The sequence below is a fragment of the Nicotiana sylvestris genome, chromosome 3 (genome assembly GCF_000393655.2).
Source record: "Nicotiana sylvestris chromosome 3, ASM39365v2, whole genome shotgun sequence".
Classification (NCBI taxonomy): domain Eukaryota; kingdom Viridiplantae; phylum Streptophyta; class Magnoliopsida; order Solanales; family Solanaceae; genus Nicotiana; species Nicotiana sylvestris.
The window spans coordinates 71,102,004-71,123,017 of record NC_091059.1 but is presented as its reverse complement, the minus strand read 5'-3'; the positions used below and the strand labels follow the sequence as shown (position 1 = coordinate 71,123,017).

Below are 21,014 nucleotides of genomic sequence, written 5' to 3'. Positions count from 1 at the left end.
TGAAGCATCTCTGTCACAAACCAGAACCGTATGTGTAATAACAGTATTTGAAGCCTCATCCATGGGCCTGGCTGGAAGAGCATAACATCTTGGCTGGGCCCCACCACCCTGAACTACATCTCTGGGACGGCCTGCTGCTGGCTGGCCTCCACCTCTAGCAGCCTGATCTCCACCTCTAATACCTCTACCTCCACCTCTAGCACCTCTACCCCTATCTCTATCTAACTGAGCGGTTTGGACGAGTCCCTTAATGAACCTCCTCACTCTCTCTCTCAGTGGGAAGTATGATAAGAGCATGACGAGCCAAGTCGATGAATCTGGTCTCATACTGGGTAACAAGCATGGAACCCTGCTGGAGACGCTCAAACTACCTCTAATAGGCCTCCCTCGGAGTGATGAGGAGAAACTTCTACAGAAATAGCTGAGTAAACTACTCCCAAGTCAAAGCTGACAATTTGGATGGTCTAGCTAAGCAATAATCTCTCTACCATGTCTTGGTGGATCCAGACAAGCAAAAAGTAGAAAAATTGTCCCCATTGGTCTCCACGATCCCCACGTTCCTAACAACCTCGTGACAAATGTCTAGATTATCTTGGGGATCCTCAAAAGATGCACCGCTGAAAGTAGTAGTAAAGAGCTTGGTGAAACCTATCCAACCTCTACAATGGCTATGAAGATGTAGCTGATCCATTACCGGTTTGTGCTGCTGTTCGGCTATAGAAGCAGTACGTGACCTCGCCACTCGCGAAAGAACAAGAGTAGGGGTTTCAATTTAGCACTGAGAGAACAAAATCGCACGATAGGAAAGGATGACTGTGTAGTATTTTTTCCTAACTCTGTAGCCTCTAGGGATAAATATAGACATCTCCGTACCGATCCCTCAGACTCTACTAAGCTTGTCTGTGAATTGTGAGACCCATGTAACCTAGAGCTGTGATACCAACTTGTCACGACCCCGATTTCCCACCCTCTGGAGTCATGATGGCGCCTACTAATGTGATCTAGGCAAGCCAATTATTTAACTACTTACTTCATTACCCAATTATTTCTTTTTAACAAATATAAGGCGATATCATAAAAATAGCGAAACTTTCAATAATTAAGCAGAAGATAACAATTAAATATCTGAAATCTGCATCTATTACAACTCTTAGAACCTACAACACCTTAAACCTGGTGTCACAATGACACAAAACATGGTATCACAGTGTCACAGACGGTCTAAGATTTACTATATACAAAGTCTGAAGAAAATGACAAGACGGTGCTTCTGAATAAAAGGAAAATAAAATAGAAAATAGGAATAGAGGAGACGCCATGGCCTGCGGACGCCTGTAGGTGTACCTTGGATCTCCGAGTGGACTAAAGGTAGCCTCCACACTATGGTCCAAAAGTTGCTCCGGGATTTGCACATAGTGCAGAGTGTAGTATCAGCACAACCGACCCCATGTGTTGGTAAGTGTCTAGCCTAACCTCGGCGAAGTAGTGACGAGGCTAGGACCAGACTACCAAATAACCTGTGCAATTCAAATACATATACAACAAAAAGAAATACAGAAATAACCAGTCAATATGGGAGGGGGAGCATGATGTGGGGGAGACAACAATTCCGAATAGAAAGACATCAAGTAATGAAAGAAACAATATAACTCGGATATCAACAAAGAATCAGAAATCAATAAATGCATGCTATCATCCTTCGTGCTTTTACTCTCGTCCTCACCAAAGCAATCATATAATAATTCACCCTTATTGCCTTTACTCTCTTTCCTCACCATATAATCAATATAATCGGCATGAAATGGTACATCGTGTGGCAGGTCATCACCCTTCATGCTTTACATTCTTTCCTCACAATCATATACGGCATCACCCTTCGTGCTTTACACACTTTCCTCACAAAACAAACAATGGACGGCATATCACCCTTCATGCTTTAATTCTCTTCCTCACCCAAACAACAATCACAAACAATAGGGCAATGGAACAAATGAAATTGCAATAAAAATCCCAGTAAGGGAAAAACAATTCAACAATTTAATCCCGGCATGGGAAATAACAAATAAATCAACAATAGCCCGGCAAGGGTGACAACATAATGATCTCTTCTCTTTCTCACTTTTGCTTCACTATTCACTTCACAACTCGAGTCAATGCTCTAAAGGTTCAATTATCACTTATACTTTCACAATTCGTTATACAACTTGAGCCAACGCTCCTCAAGGTTCTGTGAGCACGTGATTTTTCCCTCGCATGAATTACTCCTACAGAATCTCCAAAATTAGGATTTTTCTTTTATTATTTGGTTTTTAGGAATTAATTGCTCAATTTTCATGTTTGTTTTCATTTTGTGTGCATAATTAATTTTATTTAAATCATGAAAAATAGCAAAAAATATCACGCACTGCATTTAGGATTTAATTTTACATTTTTTAGATTAATTAGTAAATTAGTTTGTTTTATAAGATATGAAAATCACAAAAATAGTTCATTTTGCATTTTAACTCTTTAATTTTGAATTTTATAGTTTTTCTTTAAATTTAGGATTTAATTAATTATTGTAAATATTATGATGAGTGATTAATCTAATTGGGTAGGTTAATTTGGTTTTAAAAATTAATTCAGATTTAATTTTAATTTGAAAAGAAAAAGGATTTGGAATTGAAAAAGAAAAGAAAAGAATTTGAATAAGAAGTCTGTTTGGGCCATTTTTATTTAAAATTCCCCAGGCCCAAACGATTATGCCTCATTACCCATCCAGAATCGGCTCAAACCCGCGTCTCAACCCGGTCCAGTCACCCCTTCATCCGAAACGACGTTGTTTGATTACCCTTTGATCACGGCCGTTGGAGCTCCTTAATACAACGGTCCGGAACTGGGGAATTAATAATATATATATGTCCAAACGTTACCCTACCCACAGGTTTCGTCTTCCCCAAACCCTTCTCTCAGAGACCAAACCAGAACCCTAGTAGCCGCCCTTGAAATCCCACCGCTAATTGGTGGCGGCGCCACCACCAATCGCCCTGAGATTAACACCCCACAATCTCCTCCATCTCCACATCTCAAATCCCCAAACAACTCCTCTCAAATCCTCCCAAAACTACTCAAATTTCAGATCAAAGATCGAAACCCTAGCGCCGCTCTTGTTCCCTCCGGTGGCGGCGCCACCTCTGTTCAACCCCAAATCCCACCCATGCAAACACCAGCCTTCCCTCAGCCACAATCCATCACCATTTATCCTTAAATCCTCACCAAATCGGCCTGTTTTTGAATCTGGAAACTAAAAGAAAAGAAATCCGTCAAGCATTCCAATTTCTTTGAGTGATAGGGCTTGAAATGGGTATTAATTGTTTGTTTTCGTTTTTGAACATACAGTTAATACCTGTTTTGAGTCAAATTGGAGTTGTTTGAAGGTTTATCAGTTCTGGTTCGAGCGATTGTAAAGGTATTTCCTCCATCCTTCTTCCTTCGTCTTCTTCATTTGTTTTGCTCTTCTCCCATTTCTCTTCCACTTCTATTCCTTCTTTTGTTTTTGTTTTTTTTCTTTTCTTCTGTTTTTCTATTACTCAAGGGTAATTTCGCATAACAGTAGTTTTAAAGTTAATTCGTTAAAATGATTTCGTTTTGTTAGTATTAAAATTGGTTGATTAGTCTGTTGTGGTGTGTTTTAGAATTGAGTTTGTCATGTTTTATTTGCTTTGTTTTCTTTATTTTGTTTTGTTTTCTGGATTTCAAATGACAGAGATTTCAATTTTTTTTCTTGAGCAATTCTGCCTAGCCCAATGAGTCCACACGAGCCTTGAAACTAGAAGGCCCAAGAAAGAGTTAATCTGGGTCTATTCAGACCCATTAATTTGGGTCAATTGGCCCAGATTTCTGTTTGGCATGAAGAAGTAAAAATAGGGCAATCTAGGGGTAATTAGGGTAATGTAATTAGAGAATCTCTAAAATATCAGCTTAGGAAGCTTCCTAGAAAGCTCAAAGTAGGCTAGCTTGATTACCAAATTAGAAAATGAGGGACTAGTTAGCAAAAAGGAAAATTAAGAAAGGTCTAAAATGCAAAACATAACTTATATATGTTGCTCTAGTAACTTGCATATAAAGGCATTGTTACTTGAGGCTTAAGGGAGAGGAAAAAAAAGGCGAAGAAAACTCAGAAAAAGAGAATGGCTGAAAATTGAAGAAAAATCATTATTCCAATGCAAGTCCTGTATGATTTCTTAAGTTCCCACTCCCTGAAAAGGTTTTTCTAATTAATATAGTTCAAACAGATTGAAACTGGGTGTTTGAGTATTGGTTGTGAAGTTTGCTTTGGCATTTGCTCAAGTGAGGTTGTCTCTTATTGTTTTCAAACTCAATTTGGTTGAGCTGGTGTTGCTGGCTACCGTTCTGTTGCTTATTCCCTTTCTTCCATCTTATTTGCTTTCCCAGATATTGTTCATTTCCTTGGCGTATGGAATGGAGAAGCAAGTTTGTTTTTGTTTGAAGATTGAAATACAAAGAACTTTAGTTGGCTTAAATTTTGCTGTTTTATCTCTGAAAATTTTCAAATTTCACAGTTAGTTTTAGCTCCTCTCGTAGTCAGTTCATCTCTGTTTAAGTTTAAGTTCATTTGCAATGTTAAACCAGTCGTATGTCTTCAATTGTTGGTAATTGGCATGAATCAAAATTCAGATTCGTGTGTAAAAGGACTCTAAGGGGGCTATCATAGTGGAATTGATATAGTGCTCAAGGTTTTAGATGTTTGCCTATTATTTGTTGAAATTTGCACTGCCATGTGTGATCACATGAGAGAAAACAGGAGAAGGGTCTGATGATTGTCTCTTTTGGAAATATTAGTTTAAATTTGTGGTCTGATTTTGGCTTTATTTAGTTGGCATGTTATTTCTTTAAATATTAGTCTGAAGTCGATAACAGTCCATATTGATTCAAAAATTTGAACAAAACAAGAAAATGGAATCGCGGGCAATACACATTCGTTTGCAGACTCATTTCTTTTGGGTTGCTATTTCTTTTCACTAAGAATTGGGCTCATTCAGGCCCAAGCTTGAAAGTTCAATGTTGATTTGCCTTTGGTAGTTAGATGGATTTGATACTGACCCCCCTGTAATCGTTGCTGACCTTGAATGCATGGCAAATGACTCGAACTCGAGTTTCTCCCTTGGTCTTCCCTTAACTCCTAATTAATTTGGGCCTTTCGTGTTGGGACTGATCTTGTCGGCCTTCAGATTATTTGATTCTGACATGAACCCTTCATTTTTCTTTTATATCTAAATTTGTTTCCATTTTCAATGCAAAGTCTCTTTTGGTAAAGGTATACTGAACATTTGGGTTTTAAAATAAGAGGACTAGACTTGCCATTTGGCTAATGGTGTTAGTTAGACTTCATTAATAATTGAGTTTGGGCCTCAGTAAACAGTGTGACTAACCAATGTCCCCAATACTTCGAATAAGTTTGAGCAAGTAGGTTCGGGAGGGGGGACATATTATATAACATAAATAGTTTATAACCCTCCCAACGTAATTCGAAGTCCTTATTAAAATCAGAATTGAGGTGCGCTATGCCAAATAAAATCTCGATTGCGCAACCCTCATTTAAATCGGTATGCTTGCTCTTTAGAAATCGAGGCATGCCATTTAGCAAATTTCCATGGCCCTCACAAATTAAAAATGCATAGTTGCTTTAGGCGGATATTTTAATAATATTACCTTCCTAAACTCGAGTGTGCATTTCATGTGACCCAACTCTAAATCTCAATAACGTTAAATAAAATGTGTCGAGGACCGCAGGTGCATTTCATGTGGCGTGGTTCAAGGCGTGTTTTAAATAACGTTGAATCTTCACAAAAATAATTTAAAAGTGGTTAGTAATTTAAAATTATACCATAGGTTATAACATGTATTAAAATCAGTTAATATGCCAATTATAATAGTTTAAGCGACTGTGCTAGAACCACGGAATTCGGGGGTACCTAACACCTTCCCACGGGTTAACAGAATTCTTTATTCAGAATTTCTGGTTCGCAGACTTCAAAAGGAAAGTCGAAATTTCCTCGATTTGGGATTTTAAAATAAACCGGGGACTTGGGACACCAGAAAACAAACCATCCCAAGTGGCGAATCTGAATAAAAATGAATAAATAATCCCATTTCGAATAATGTCACTTAAAATGGAAAAACTCCCTTGTACTACCTTTGGGTAGTGTAAAAAGGAGGTGTGACAGCTCTGGCGACTCTACTGGGGATCGAACCCAGAATCTCTGGTTCAGGGTTCAAGAATTCGAGCTTAGAATAGCTATTATGATTGGCTTTATCTATTATCTGATTTTCCTACATGTTTGAGCCTAACGTACTAAATGTTTTTACCGCTTTAATATTTTGTGAACTGTATATAAACTGCTACGAAACCATTTCTTCTCTCTGAGTCTTCTAAATCATGGATAAGGGTGCACTTCGTGTGGCTTCTCTTCTGTCTAGAGTTTTTTCCCATTTTAGAACGAGGTTCGGATAAGTTGCTAATCCGGTGAAGCTTCTGTATTCACGGTACGCTGCCCCCCCCCCTCGGCTCGAGTTGTCTGCTCGGGTAAGCCAAGTCTAGAACAATAAACCCAGGTTTAAAACCTAGTCAATAAACCCAGGTTTAAAACCTAGTATAACAAAGCGTCATGCTGGATCCCTGGTAGGAACATTTGTTTGCATCACGTGCATTTGACTTTGGAGACTCAACACAGGGGTTGGGTCTGTCTAGGACAGGTGTACCCGAAATGAAAAGACCATTCTGATGCATCTTACTTGCTACTTGTGCATTTATTTGCTTTGGATTTGCATGTTGACCAGCTTATAAATAATATGAGAAAAGTTGGGAAAAAGAAACTCAATGTGAGGGCTCGGAGAGATAATTACTTGTTTTGAGAAATCAGTGTCCAAAATATACTGAAACTCTGCCAAAATTTTTTTAAAAAAAAAAGAGAAAAAGAAAAAGAAAGTTTTGTCTTTTGAATTAGTTGGTTTATTTTTGTCCAATCTGCCCAAACTATGCCAGTTTGATTCTCACCGGATGTGGGATACGTAGGCAACCTTCATCGGGTCCAACTTCCCTTTTTGCAAAAATAGCCCAAAAACAAAAAAAAATTATTTTTTGTCACAATAAGCAGGGTGATGCCGTTCTTGCTTAAAATAAGCCGAATATCCTCAAAAAAGGGCTCCAGAAGGCTGTTTTTGCAAGAATAGCCCCTTTTAGTCATTTTTGTGCGGTTAGCAGGCACATCCTTAAACTCTTCTTCCCCGAAGTGTTGAAAGGCCGAATCTGCAAAATTGGGTTTCATTTTCAAAATAAATTTTGAAAAAAAAATGGTATCATTTTTGGGTCAAAATGAGTGACTAAAACATCTTAATAAATGTGCAGGATGAGCGCAAATGAAATTGAACCTTTCACAGTCCTTAAAGAGATCCCTTACAGCTCCACATGTGGTGGAATGATCTAGGAAAAGGAAGTAGAGAAACAGTGGTAATATTTCTGGGAGGCCTCGTCGGACTATTGAACATCAAGCCAAGGTTGGACATAATTGAAGCTTTAATACCTTTTTGGAACCCGACTCGCAATGTGTTCCGCTTTTCTGACTTTGAGCTCACACCCACATTGGAGGAAGTTGCAGGTGATGCATGCCTTAATGGAAACTTTAGAAGTCGATATCCATTGGCACCAAGACCGGTATCCCCCCACAGATTTCTGGATTTGCTGAGTATTAGTCGGGATATTCGGGATGGAAACTTATCTGAAGGGTATTGCACGCTCCAGTTCTTGTATCATCGATATGGTAACCCCTGGGGTTTTGAAAAGCCGAACACTGGTCTAACCCATGCCAGAAATAAAGACAAATGGGAGGCAAGGCAGGGTTTAGCTTTTATGGTAGCCTTCTTAGGTGTTGTAGTTTATCCGCGAAAAGATGGTAATATAGAGATAGGTCTTGTGGGAATGATCGATGTGGCGATCAAGAAAACCAACAGCATTGTGGTTCCTCTGATCTTATCTGAAATTTACCGAGCCTTGACTATCTGTCGGGAAGGGGAAAGTTCTTCCAAGGCTGCAATCTGCTACTACAATTATGGGTGCAAGAACATCTCTGCCACCGGGTTGGGTATATGAATTACGATTTGACCGGTTTGAGCTGCATTGAAGAGTTTGAAAGTCGAGTGGCAGGTATTGAATTCCCCGAAGGTACTGAAGCTTGGCTTGCACATTTGAGATCATTGGCCGACGATAAAATTGAGTGGGCATTCGGATGGTTTCCTGCCACCGAAGCAGTGTACATGTCAGCTGAAGTGTGTTACCTCCTCTTGATGGGCATCCGGAGTATCCAGCCATATGCTCCACACAAGGTTTTGCGCCAATTAGGAAGGTTTCAAACTGTCCCCAGTGATGAAGATTTGAGTAAACATGTCATTGAATTGGGCCCGAAAGCCACATTTCCAGAAGGGAAAATTCGCCAAGTATGTAATGAATGTAGATTTCTTGAACCCAAGACCATGGTGCGAGATCTAGCCAGAGGTGAAGTGGACCCTAAGTATATTGTCTGGTTCGGCAAAAGATTCCAGATTCCTGAAAGGCCCGCAAAGAGACCCCATGTCCAATAGTTCACCAATGGAGCCCAGGTGCAGTGGGACTGGTTGACCAAAGAAAACGAGTACAGGGCCAAAATAAGCCAGTTGGAAAGGTGAGTCATGGAGCTTCAGTTTGAGAATAGTGTTCAAGCCACTGCAGACGAGGGAGAAAAGAAAAAACTAATTCAGGAAAATGAGGCCCTCAAAGCTCAGATCCGGAAGATGAAAATAGCTGCCAGAAACACGGAAAGAAGTCGGGCTGATGAAAGACTTATAAGCGGTCTTAAAAAGAAAGCCCTCGAATGTCAAGAAGATCTGGAAAAGTCTGAAGCTAGTCTAGCAAAAATCCGGGCACAATGGACAAAGAAGGCAGAAGAGCGGGCATGGTTTGTGCAACAAATGAAGAGGAACTATGAATGGACTATCACTAGTCTAAGAAGAAAGGTAACCACTCTCGAGAACGAGGCAACCAAGCAGGCTAAAGATTTCAAAGTCGATGGAGAATACTGTTATGATTTGATGGCTCAAATGGAGGAAGGAATGTAGCAGTTGCAAGATCAACACCTTCATGACTCTCAAGTGTTAGAAGCCCGGAATCAGCAGATAGGGCGGTTGCTTCAGGAAAAAGGCAGAATTAGAGAAAGGATCAGAACCATCGCTGAATACATTACCATGAAATGCCAAGCGTGTGAAGACATGACTCGTACCACCTTTTTCACTGCAGTAATGACTTTTGTCCGCCAAGTAATGAGTGATTTGGAGCGACTGCAAGGGGATCTCACATTTAGGCCCGCGGCGAGACCGAATGATGTCCCGCGGGCACCAGGAGTATTAATGTATTCTTGATTTTTACTTGAGTCTATATCTTTCTTTTTTGATGGAGTCTGTTAGTTTATTTTCGATTCTGTTAGTCAGTTCTTGAGTCTGTATGGTCATTTTGTTGTTGGAGTCTTTTTTTTCTTTTTAGTTTTGAATCATTGTAATCCAGAATATTTCCCTTTTACGCGAAAAATGGAAGATCCCAAAATATTTTGTTATTTAGTTTTACATTTTAACGCCCCCAGAGCTACGCTTGGTCTGATTCATGCGGGGTCATGATATGTAGGCAATCTTCATAGGATTCGATCATAGCCAAAAAAAAAGAGAAAAAAAGAGAGAAGAGAAAGAATAACCAAAAGAAGAAAAATGTTGATAAAATCAAAATAGAGATGAAAAGAGAGAGAATGGAGTTGGAAAGGGAAAGGAAAAAAGAAAAAAAGAAAAAAGTAGTAAGTAAAGCTGGGATGAAACATGCAACCATTGCAAAACATGTAGAAACACATTTAATTGTATAGGTGCATCACACCCCAACATGTGATTACTTATCTGTTATTTGTTTCAAACTAACCGTTTGTTGTTGTACCCAGTCCAGGTTTTTATAGAACGGTGGTTGGTTTTTGTGGTAACCTGGCTTCGCACCCATACTTTACTAGATCAAAGGGGAGCATCGGAATGTCTTCAGAAACGACTCTACCAACGATTCCCATCACGGATGATAGCCCAATCTCGGGCATCCTGACCTCAGAATCGGCAGCCGCCGAAGAAAACAGAATCTTGCGTCTTCGTGTTATGGAGATGTGGGAATCTTGGGCAAATGGAAGAGAACTGCCAAGCGCCATCCCGAGATTCCCCGAACTCTTTCCTAGAGCAAGCAGTACCTCCACCATACCGATCAGTCACCCAAATACCCCACTAGGACACCCAACTATTTCAGCTCATTTTGTGGGAACACCTTCTGAGGTTCGCCCCCAAGTGTTAATGTCTGGTGCAGCTTCGAATATCTTCACCGCTCCCCCATGCTTGGCCACAACACAACCTACACTGCCTAGGCCCAGTTTTGACCCATCAGTTTTCACCTTCCAAACACCTACCTTCCAAATGGAACCTCCTCAGTTTCCAGCTTATACTTACCCTCAGCCGCCCCAATTTGATTTCAATGCGGGGCAAGAAAAGACCACCAAAACTCCTGAGCAAGAAGAGATTGTAAGAAAGATGAGGAGTATGGAACAGAGTCTCAAAAGCATACAAGGCCTGAGTGGACAGAAAAGTGTATCCTATGCCGACTTGTGCATGTTCCCCCATGTGCACCTACCATTGGGATTCAAAACCCCAAAATTTGAGAAGTACGATGGGCATGGTGATTTTATTGCTCATCTCAAGAAATATTGCTATCAATTGCGAGGGGCCGGTGGAAAGGAAGAACTACTCATGGCCTATTTCGGAGAATGTCTGGTTAGCATCGCTTTTGAGTGGTATATGGACCAGGATATATCCCGCTGGCACATCTAGGATGATCTTGCTAGAGACTTTGTCAGGCAGTTCCAGTACAACATCGATATTGCTCCACATAGGAACTCGTTGACGAACTTGAAAAAGAAATCCTCGAAAAGCTTCCAAGAGTACGCAGTTAAATGGCGAGAGCAGGCGTCTAGGGTAAAACCTCCGATGGATGAGGTCGAAATGGTCACATTTTAGGCGTCTAGGGTAAAACCTCCAGGCTCAAGAAGCCGACTACTTCCAAAATATAATGCCTGCTCTGGGTAAACCATTCGCTGAAGCCATCAAGATTGGCAAAATGGTTGAAAATGGGTTGAAAACGGGTCAAATTCTAAGCCAATTCGCTATTAGAGCTACTTCCCAAGCCATTCAGGGTGGGTCCGGAGGAATAGCGAAAGGAAAAAAAAAGGAAGAAACATCCATGGCAGCGTCGGGTGCAAGAAAACATCGTACTCCTAGATCCCTTCTCCCAGAAAGGACCCCGCAACACTATTACCCCCACCAAGACATGGCCTATGCTCCTCATCCATACACGGTCATGAATGCTCAACCTTATGTCTGTCCACAGAAACAAGCCAACCGTAACCAAGCTCCATTTCCTAGAAACCAGCCTCCTTACCAAAACCACTACAAGCCCCGTCCTCCGCAAAACAATTTTCCCCCTCGTGAGCCACCTAGAAGGACAAATTTCACACTAATCGGCAACAGACTTGTCCAAATGGGTCTGCTATAGCCGGTACCTCAAACCAGGCAAAACCCAACATTACCCACTTACAGAGCCGGTACCCTATGTGCCTATCACTCAAAGGCAGAAGGGCATGACACGGATGACTGTTGGACTTTGAAGAGAGCCGTGGAAAACTAGATAGAACAAAGGAAGATAGTGCTAAGGGATAAAGATATTCCCAATGTGACTAATAACCCGCTACCGGCCCATAACAACGGGCCGGTAATCGGAATGATTTGTGAGGACAAGGAATTTGACCCGGCATTGAAGGCCATCATTGCCATTGCTGACATAGAAAAGAAACCAAAAGCTTCCCCGAAGCAAGTCAAAGGGGAGAAAAAGAACAAAACCACCCCTCCAAAATCAGAGAAGAAAGTTGAAGCGAGGATTGGGGCAACACCTCCTAAAGATGTTGTTCTCTATGTCCCTCAGGGCTTCAAAGAAAAACAGATGACTTTGAGTCCTCCTAGGAGATTCGAGTTGAACAAGGCAGCCCAAATGTATGTGCCCAAGGGAGCCTATGTGATGCGGGGGCCAATTAATCCACCAAGGCTGAGTGAGCCTGTGGTTATTGGACGCACGCCATAGAGGCCCATGACAGATCCTACCGTTATGCCTTGGAACTACAACAAAACGGTGGTGACCTATAAGGGCAAAGTAATCTTAGGAGAAGTTCAAGAAAATAACCCCGTTGAAATGTATTCTAACTTGGAAGAGGTGAACAATGCCACTCGAAAGCGCTTCCCATCAAAGAAGACCGTGAGTGCCAAAGAAGCGGAGATTTTCTTTCAAAAGATGAAAATGGCGGATTATGGTGATCGACCAGCTTCAAAAATTTCCCAAACAAGTCTCCTTGTTGGCTTTGCTGATGAACTCCACTGAACATCAGAAGGTATTGATCAAGACCCTTAACGAAGCATATGTTCCCGTTGAGACTTCTGTAGAACAGTTGGAGAGGATGGCAAAAAGGTTTTTCGCAATTAACCAGATTTACTTCAGCAAAAATGACATGCCCCCAGATGGGTCTGCGCATAACAAAGCCCTTCACCTGACAGTCAAATGCGAAGGGTACTATGTGAAAAGGGTTATGTTGGACGGAGGCTCTAGGGTAGACATCTGCCCACTCTCAACTCTACAGCGCATGGAAATCGGGACCGAAAGAATTCGACCCAACAATGTCTGTGTACGGGATTTTGATGGTATAAAAAGGGACACAATTGGAGAGATCGATCTGATTCTGACCATCGGCCCAGTAGACTTTGAAGTAACCTTCCAAGTTCTGGAAATGGACACATCCTACAATTTTCTCTTGGGAAGCCCATGGATTCATGCAGCGGGGGCTGTACCCTCTAACCTCCATCAGATGGTAAAATTTGAGCATGAAGATCAAGAGATTGTGGTCCACAAGGAAGACGAGCAATCAATTTATCGGGACCCATCAGTCCCATGCCTTGAAGCGAGAGAGGGGAGTGAGCACATAGTTTACCAAGCCTTTGAAATTGTGGTCGCAGACCAGTACGAAGAAGGAAACCCTTGCCCTCAACCCTTTATTTCTAATGCATCAATTATGGTGGCCAATCAAATGATCAGACATGGCTTCAAGCCAGGGAAGGGGCTCGGGAAATCATTGCAAGGAATAACGGAACCTATCACCCTGACCGCCAGTGAAAAGTCCTTTGGGATAGGCTTCTGACCCACTTCAGCTGATGTAAAATGGGCAAATGATAGAAAGAATGATGGTTGGGTCTTGCATCAGCCGGTGCCACATCTGTACAGAACATTTGTCAAGCCAAAATACCATGAGGAAGAAGAATATGAGGTCTTCACAGCCGAAGAGATTGAAGAGATCTGTGGGGTGATGAGGAATATACTATATGAAGCCCACATGGTTCAGCCAGGGGAAGGCTCAAGCACCGCTGAGGTGTTGTATATGGGACCTAACGCTAAGCTGCAGAATTGGAAGGCTACGCCATTCCCGATCAGGTGGGAGTCCCGGTAGACCTGTCCTGCCACCTTTTCTGCAGCACGAGTTATTTTAGGGTGTAACTCAGATATTTCCTTTAGCTTCTTGTCCTTTAATTTTCCAATGTAAACCCTGTTATCTTCAAATTCCAAGAAATCAAATCAATATTTCATCGTTCATCTTTCTTTGTTCTTTCTGATTTTGTCATTTTTTTCTTTTCTTTAAGTTATAATAATAAGGCTTTAAATAACATGACATGCTTGCGGACTTCATGCCCAGATACAAACATGCTGTCTAATTGTGAAATAATGAACCAAGAACCGGAATGCGATGAAGAGGAGGCTTTTAGGGAAATAAATCGAGAATTGGAACAATTTGAGAATAAACTTAAGCCGAACTTAAATGATACTATTGATGTAGTGAGATCGAGCATATCAAGGAGAGAGACATGCATACCATCTTTAAGAGACAAAACAAAGGTTATAGTGATATAGACTAGACTGAAGAATGTTGAAGCCGCCAGCCAAGCCCTTAGGATTGACAAATGTGGTACAACAATGGCAAAAAGAACACATCCCAATCCCGCAATTGTAGTGAAGTATGGTAACTTAATCTTATCATCGTCCCTAAAGAGAATATAGAAAGCCTGTCAATCTGTAATGACCCGAATTTTCGTTCTAAGAATTAGCATTCCGTTCAGCGGCTTAAGACATCGAGAAGGTTCGTATATGCATCATGACCCGCAGGTGTGGTCGAGTTTGGTTTTCGTAAGATTCGGAGTTAAAGTTAAAGAAAAACAAAATCTTATTTTGAAGCTCAAATGGAAAGAGTTGACCGGAGAGTTGACTTTTGAGCAAACGACCCCAAAATAGAATTTTAACGATGTCAATAGCTTCGTATGGTGATTTCGGACTTAGACGTATGTCCGAATTTAGATTTGGAAGTCCATAAGGCAATTCGGCGCGTTTTCACGAAGTAAGAAAGTTGACATGTTCTAATTATATGATTTTATATGTAGAAGAGGTCTATTACCATGATGGATACCAATTGGATATGATAGTAAGTGTACGAGGCGTACTATAAGATATATTGGGTCTAAAAAAAGTCCTAAGTCTAAGCCAAGTTGGAAAATTTCATAATAGACTAAAGTTGCAAATGAGTACACACAAGACCTCACTTTGGACGATCATATCTACATATATAAAAGGATCTATGTGATGGAAAACCTATCAAATGAATGATATTCAAGTCTAGTTTCTAACGCTTCAAACCGTTCGTCATTTGGACACTCCTACAAGAAGTTATGATCCAATTACCGAAGGCTGGTAGAAACTTGCACTACTGCGACGTCCCATGCAGTGCTCCGCTGTGGGGAAATCCAGAGAGCATTAAAAAACGTTTTATGAGCACATTTTTCACAGCCGCGGCGCACCTTGTGGCGCCCCACATGGTGCGGCTGTACAAAAAATAGGTTTTTCTGACCCGACCCCTATTTCATTTAACTCGTTTAGGGTTCATATTTTTGGGTATTTTCTGGTGTTTTAGAGAGAGGGGAGAGCGTTTCTAGAGAGAGAAATAAGCATAAGTGTTTTGGTTCATCAAAATCTTGTCCAAACCTTGAAATCCCTCAAGTTCTTCATCAAAGAGGTAAGAATTTCATTTTCCCCATTCTTTAATTTCGAAATCTAACTAGAAATGGGTAATTAGTAAGATGATTCATGGATGTTTGAGTATTAGTTATACATGCTTGTAACAATAAGGTTATGGGAAGATTGTTGAGTTCAAATAGGTAAAGATTGGGTTAAAAATAGTAGAAATCTTCAAAACTTTAATTGAGGATTTGAAAGACAATCCGATGTCGGAATTCGATAATTTTTGTATGGTTGAACTCGTATCTGAACGAGTATTCGGATTTCGTAAGTTTTTTCGGGATTCATGACATGGGTCCCACTGTTGAATTTTAAAAATAAATTTCGGATTTTATCCGGAATATTAGTAATTTCATATGAAATTAATTCATACGATTTATATTGAGTATATTGAATTATTATGATTAGATTTGAAGCTTCAAACGAATTTGCGAGGCTGAGGCTTGTTGAAATTTTGAATTGGTTGCAAAGCGAGGTAAGTGTTTGGTCTAAACTTATCTTGAGGGATTAGGAGTTTTGTCGTATTTGTTATGTGTTATTTGTTGAGTACGACATATAGGCATGGGGACGAGTATCTATGTGTTAGTGTCAAGCATGCACCTAAGTCTTATACTTTGATTAATGTGACTTCGTTTCAAATTTTATATGCTCTATATGATAATTTCTATTGAGGAATATGCTTGTGGAAATATTATTGAATTGTTGAATATTGTAGAGCATTGGCTCAAGTTGAGAATTGAATTGTTGAACATTGTAGAGCATTGGCTCTAGTTAAGAATAGAATTGTTGAACATTATAGAGCATTGGCTCAAGTTGAGAATTGAATTGTTGAACATTGTAGAGCATTGGCTCAAGTTGTGAATTGAGTTGTGAAGTAAACGTGAAAGAAGAAAGGAGAGAGAGAATCATGATATTGTCTCCCTTGCCGGGATGTTACTGTTTTGATGTTGTTTCCCTTGCCTGGATTTGATTGTTGTACTATTGTTCCCTTGCCGGGATTGTTTTGTGATTTCATTTACTTCCTTGCTCTTATTTCTTATGATTGTTGTTTGGGTGAGGAAGAGTGTTAAAGCATGAAGGGTGATGCCATGTATGATTTTGTGAGGAAGAGTGTTAAAGCACGAAGGGTGATGCCGTATATGATTTTGTGAGGAAGAGTGTAAAGCACGAAGAGTGATGTCGTGTCGCACGATGTACAATTCCGTGCCGATTATATTGATTTTATGGCGAGGATGAGAGTAAAAGCATGAAGGGTGATGCCGTGCAGTTTATACTGATTTTTATGGTGAGGACGAAAGTAAAAGCACGAAGGGTGATGTCGTGCACTTGTCCTTGATTTTTTCCTGATTCTAATCGAGTTATGTTGTCCTTTACGTTTATTTACTAATTTTCTGTTGTTAATTGATTTTATTTCGATGTTATAGATTCCCTTACCTATTTGCCTTGTGTTTGTTGCTTGGGTGAGGAAGAGTGTAAAACACGAAGGGTGATGCCGTGTATTGTTTTGGTAAAAGAGTGTTAAAGCACGAAGGGTGATGTCGTGTGTTGTTTTGGTGAGAGAGTGTTAAAGTACGAAGGATGATGTCGTGCACTTTCTGTTAGCTGTGTTTACTTGTTATTAACAAATCAAGTGTATTAACTGTTTAGATCCCTTTACTTTTGTGATCCTTTGTGTTAGAATCTATAGTGTTCACAATACCTCGTCTTAGTATTTTTTTTATACGTTCAATACTTCAAATTTCAACAATTATTATATTTTTAACTTAATTGATTTCTCAACTAAATTTTTCTTAAACCGTTTGAGATTGTACTTTACTTAAAAAAGAATTTCTACTATGTTTTGATTTATTGATTTCTCGTATTAAAGGTAATGATTCATTCGATATTGTACTTTAATTGAAAAGGGTATTTCCTTTATTAAATGATTTCTAAAAATAACTTCATCTTTTCTTGTTGATTTCCTAATTGAGTTGGAAGCTATACTCTACTTTATGTTAAGTGAATGAGGTTCCTTGAACATTCTTAATGGTATTAGCTTATGGAACCTATGAACTGAGTAACATGAGAATATTGTTGTGCAATGTGAGACAGAAATATGTGGGCACAAGGTGCCGGGGAAAATATTATGGTTTTATTTAAGGGTACGTGAGTTGTCCGTGCGGTTGTGATATAAATATGGGCACGAGGTGCCGTGAAAATATGAAAGTGGGTTGAGACCTATATTATTTATGATTATGAAATGAGGCGACACAAGGTGACCCCTACTCGAAAGAATTATATTCGAAAGATGCTTATTTGAAAGATTTTTATTTGAAGGAAATATATTCGAAATATATTTATTGAAAAACATATTGTCTTAGAGATTATTACTTGAAGGATTTATAGGAGAAAGATTTATATTTGAAGGACTTGATTAATTGATTGCACTTGTGTTTATTATTTGTTGAGAAACATTTATGGTGTTCTTGTTGCCTGCTTTTTATATCACTGGTTGATCAGTGTTGCCATCGTTGTTATCTGCTTCCTATTATTTTTGTACGCTATATTGCACAGGTTTATTTGGTAGTCTGGTCCTAGCCTCGTCACTACTTCGCCGAGGTTAGGCTAGGCACTTACCAACACATGGGGTCGGTTGTGCTGATACTATACTTTTGTACATTTTCGTGTACAGATCCAGGTATTAGATCGATAGTAGATGTTCGTTGCGGTGGAGACTCAAGGTAAACCTGCTGCAGCGTTCGCGGTCCTCGGAGTCACCTTCAATTGTACTTATTTCCATATGTTCCTTTTGTTCGGAACGGTGATGTATTTATTTTGTATAACTACTCTTAGAAAAATGTATGACTTGTACTACCGGTTTTGGGAATTGTAAATTGTTTAGAAAAATTTTATTTGAAGTTCATAAATATCAATGTTATTTCAATTAATATTAGGCTTACCTAGTTTAGAGACTAGGTGCCATGACGGCTCCTTCGGAGGGAATTTTGGGTCGTACCACAATCACAAATAATCATTCAGAATGATTTCTACCACTTAAAGAATATAAAAAGTTCACATTTCAAGATGAATTCTTCCTCTTCTTTGAATACTTCAATAATGGTTTGTAGATTTCAAACAACTTCTCCTCTCCCCCTCTTATTGATTGCCTCTTCTTTTCTCAACTTCGCCATCTTAATTTTGGGTATAGGGAGGAGATATCAGGAGGTATCTTGAGGACAAAAAGATAGGCATGGGAAAAGGATACGGTTTTTTATCTAATTGAATTTAGTGACTACAACTACAACAACTACGAATGCCTCATTCCAAGCAAATTCTGGTTGACGACATCCATTAAGCTCGTCATAATCCAATTTTGTTAATACATCGTCTCGTACTAGAAATTCTCTATATATACTTTTTATTGACCTATAAATTTCTAACAAGACTAAAAGATTCTTAGCGTATATTAGACCTAAAGCAAAGATACTACTAACATTTATTAAGGCTGAATTCCAAGTAATTGGTGTCATTCATACAGATATTTTTCTTCCAATATAACTCTGCATGTGAAAACTCACATTGCTGGTTTTAAGCCAGGGTACCAAGCCAAGCCCTAGAACTTGGTAGGGTATGAAATTTATCTCCTTCGGTATAGCTTGTCTTGGCTCGTTTAGGGTGGGTGGGTAAGGCAGGAGGGTGATCCCTATAGTTAGATTAACTGGTGTAGCAGGTTAGTGAGGTTATTCCTACTATGGTGAAGTGAAAGATCTTCCACTGTAGTGGGAGCGAGTGGAGTGAGAGCAAAGCAAGGTCTTGTGGTGGGCTGTTATTTTTTACCTTTTGGCTATTGAAAATAAAAGTGCTTCCAGGTACACGACTGTTAGGTTCATTCAAGGCATATTTATGGAAGTAGCAAGAATTTGACTGTCAAATTTGAAAAACGCACATGATAAAGAAGCTGTTAGCTGGCTACCCCTCCCACTTGGCCTTTCCTCGCCATGGGAATTAAGATTTTAGTCTGTATGGGTGCAATAGATTTTCCATTAACCTAAAATAAGTCAATTTATGATTAATATGTTCTCACAATGCAGAATATCTTACCTTCAATGCCTGTCCACCCAAAATGATATATCCAATATTTATCAAGAATAGATTTGCATACTGTAATCCCCAAACAACTACATAAGCTTTCTGACCTGCATCAGCCGACATCCCAATAAATTAACTGAGATGTTATAAGGAGCTAAAAAGACTACTATATGTTGATATGAATTTTCTGGTACGCACCATATATGAATCCAGCAAGGTCTCTATATCTGATATGCCTCTTTCCCCCATATTCATGAATCTTGGCAATTAGAGCATTAGCATATAATGATATCACTGCTTCTAACATCAAACCAATCACACCTCCAATCCATCCCAAAGGTATCATGGTTACACCAGCATATCCAAGCGCGTAAGCACTGTTCAAACCAGTACACAAAAGAACTCCCACTTGAATGAATGAATCTACAATTTTTCCAAACAGGAGACAAAAGACACAAATTACGAAAGTTTTAACAAACAGGAGGCAGTATATTTGGTACCAAGGAAAATATTTTTCACTGTTCAAAGATACTTGTAACAGTAATAGATTGAAGATTACACTCCAAAAGGTTAGTAAGGTCATTTGCCATCCTCCTCACTCTCCATTTCTTCACGGTAACTTCATCTCATCATCGTCCCTAAAGAGAATATAGTAGGAAACAAGAGACTTCTCCTTTTCGACTTTTCCAATTGTTAATTTACTATGAGGAACCAGGCCAATATAAGCCCTGTGCATTGCTGCAGGGAGACAAATGAAGTAGCAGATTCTCTCGCAAAATTGGCGACTACTAACTCTGAAGCCAAATTATACCTTTCTTTCCAACAACTCCCAAAAGGAACTGAAGGTTCTTCTGTGCTTGACAAACACCAGATGCCTACTGTTAGGCTTAAATATGACAAAGCAAATTTTTTTGTTAGCTAAGTAGTAAATGTCTTGTACTTTAACAACCTCCGTCGGATGTATATCATTATGTTGTAATCCTTGGAGGTAAGGCTCACATCCTCCTCCTATATTTTGGAAATAAATACTACACCCCAAGAAATTTGGGAAATTCTATTAAAAAAAATTACTATGAGGAAAAGCGAAACATTATTTAGGTAAAAATACATATTTACTAACCATTGTCGATTAGTTTGAGTATTTGTCAGTCTGATGAAACAAATGCCAATTAGAAAAAAGAGGGTCGGAAAACAAGAGAGGAGCATGCACGTGCAGGGAGATGGACCTTGGCCAATCTGATGATGAGTTTCAGGAGCTTCAACTTCTAAAGCCACATGATTGCCGGAACTAGTGACTCCTTCTTTCTTTTCTTCTTCTTCTCCCATTTCCAACTTATATTGTTAATGCATAGGCACTGCAGCGTATTTAAAACCGGGGAAAATTTTGGTGCTGAGACTTAGCTAAAACATTCATATATAGTTCCAATTGGGAAAATATAAAGTTTTCTAAATACTACAGTTGTGGGGCTTCTCTATCTCTTTTGATTTCCATGTCTTCAAAAATTAATTACTCTTCTTTTGGCTTGGTCTTTTCTCTTTCCTTTCTTTTTGATGATAGACCAAATGGGCTAAAAGACAATTAGCACGCATGAATATTTGTGGAAAATGTGTCCATAACACTGATTTGGATAAGTGAATGAGTGGTTAAGACGCTAGATGTGCAAAAGACGTTTATAACCTTGAAGAT

At 39.5% G+C, this 21,014-nt stretch overlaps 1 protein-coding gene across 5 annotated transcripts; it reads right to left on the bottom strand.

Annotated features, from left to right (window-relative positions):
- Positions 1–1,131: 1,131 nt before the first annotated feature.
- LOC104212430 (proline transporter 2-like) lies at positions 1,132–20,879 on the bottom strand. 5 transcript variants are annotated; one of them, XM_070170811.1, is made up of 5 exons: positions 20,448–20,879; positions 19,526–19,704; positions 19,340–19,434; positions 19,185–19,256; positions 1,132–1,517 (listed from the first exon to the last, which is right to left on the bottom strand). In XM_070170811.1, the coding sequence occupies exons 1-4, from the start codon at positions 20,651–20,653 to the stop codon at positions 19,200–19,202; spliced, it is 537 nt and encodes a 178-aa protein (XP_070026912.1). In that variant the 5' UTR covers positions 20,654–20,879; the 3' UTR covers positions 1,132–1,517; positions 19,185–19,199. The 5 variants fall into 5 exon arrangements, with proteins under 5 accessions (XP_070026912.1, XP_009759984.1, XP_009759982.1 ...); XM_009761682.2 differs by lacking the exon at positions 19,185–19,256; XM_009761680.2 differs by lacking the exons at positions 1,132–1,517; positions 19,185–19,256 and adding an exon at positions 6,981–7,309.
- Positions 20,880–21,014: the final 135 nt, after the last annotated feature.

What these genes read in the sequence shown, in the direction of transcription:
- LOC104212430 (XM_009761680.2), bottom strand. Translation starts at nt 20,653, where the DNA reads ATGGGAGAAGAAGAAGAAAAGAAAGAAGGAGTCACTAGTTCCGGCAAT. An exon ending in CCTTGCTGGATTCATATATG is followed by an intron (nt 19,435 to 19,525) that starts GTGCGTACCAGA and finishes CGGCTGATGCAG; the next exon opens with GTCAGAAAGCTTATGTAGTT. An exon ending in TGGGTGGACAGGCATTGAAG is followed by an intron (nt 7,310 to 19,339) that starts GTAAGATATTCT and finishes CCAATTTTGCAG; the next exon opens with ATTCGGCCTTTCAACACTTC.